This window comes from Cystoisospora suis (genome assembly GCF_002600585.1).
Source record: "Cystoisospora suis strain Wien I chromosome Unknown contig_7926, whole genome shotgun sequence".
Taxonomy (NCBI): domain Eukaryota; phylum Apicomplexa; class Conoidasida; order Eucoccidiorida; family Sarcocystidae; genus Cystoisospora; species Cystoisospora suis.
The window spans coordinates 6,889-7,682 of record NW_027160711.1 but is presented as its reverse complement, the minus strand read 5'-3'; the positions used below and the strand labels follow the sequence as shown (position 1 = coordinate 7,682).

The window sequence follows — 794 nt, the reverse complement described above, 5'->3', positions numbered from 1 at the left end:
CGTATGTCGCGCCCGCCGGGCGCTGTGCTATACGGAATGCGCGCCCTACGGGGGCAAGTGTCGTGCAGGCCCCGCGCGGTCGCGGCGGAGCCGGAGTCGAACGGCTACACAGTAATAATCCTTTACAGTATCAGCTCCGCCGCCACAATGTAGAGGGAGAACACCAGCCCTTACATCTGCTGGTAGAGTGGATAAAGCCCCAGGGAGCAGGAGGTATCGTACCCAGGGGCAGCGGTGTCAGCAGATATCCCTGCTGACCTATCGGCTCGACGAACTGAGCCACAGACGGTTGCGCCGCGACGCCAATAGCATTTAGGAAGAAGGCAGATCTGAGGATCGACGTCGCACGCGACGAACGTACACCTCAGCGAAGGTAAAATATAGTTGCCGTTCGGAGCATGAGGCGTGGCGCTAGTGACCGCGTGGGCACGGGCCAGTGGATGGTGTTCTCCCCTTCACTCGGTGAGAAGCGTTGCATACATACGTGCCGTGGGTCGCCTTGAGAGTTTGGTACGGGAGGTGTTCGTGCCGTGCTGTCGGTCACCCTGGAAGTGTCCTGCTAACTCGAATGTGGCTAATTGATTTACTGGGCGCAAAGACTGCAACTACTGCGCCCCGCTTGTCGTTCCTGGTATCGCTTCCCCTCGACCGGGGAATATTCTCTGGCACGGCCAAGTCTCACTCTTGCCCGCACAATCACACCACACTGACTTGCCTTTCGGCGTGACTTGGTTAGGACGTAGCCAGAGGAGGCAAGTAGAACAGGTGTCGCAGCCGCCTGATCAACGTCTGCC

General features: G+C 58.9%; 1 protein-coding gene across 1 annotated transcript; it reads left to right on the top strand.

Annotated features, from left to right (window-relative positions):
- CSUI_010655 (uncharacterized protein) lies at nt 1-593 on the top strand (the record flags this gene model as incomplete). Its single annotated transcript, XM_068070757.1, has 1 exon — nt 1-593. A coding segment is annotated over one exon (257 nt), but the record flags the coding sequence as incomplete, so codon positions are not given.
- Nucleotides 594-794: the final 201 nt, after the last annotated feature.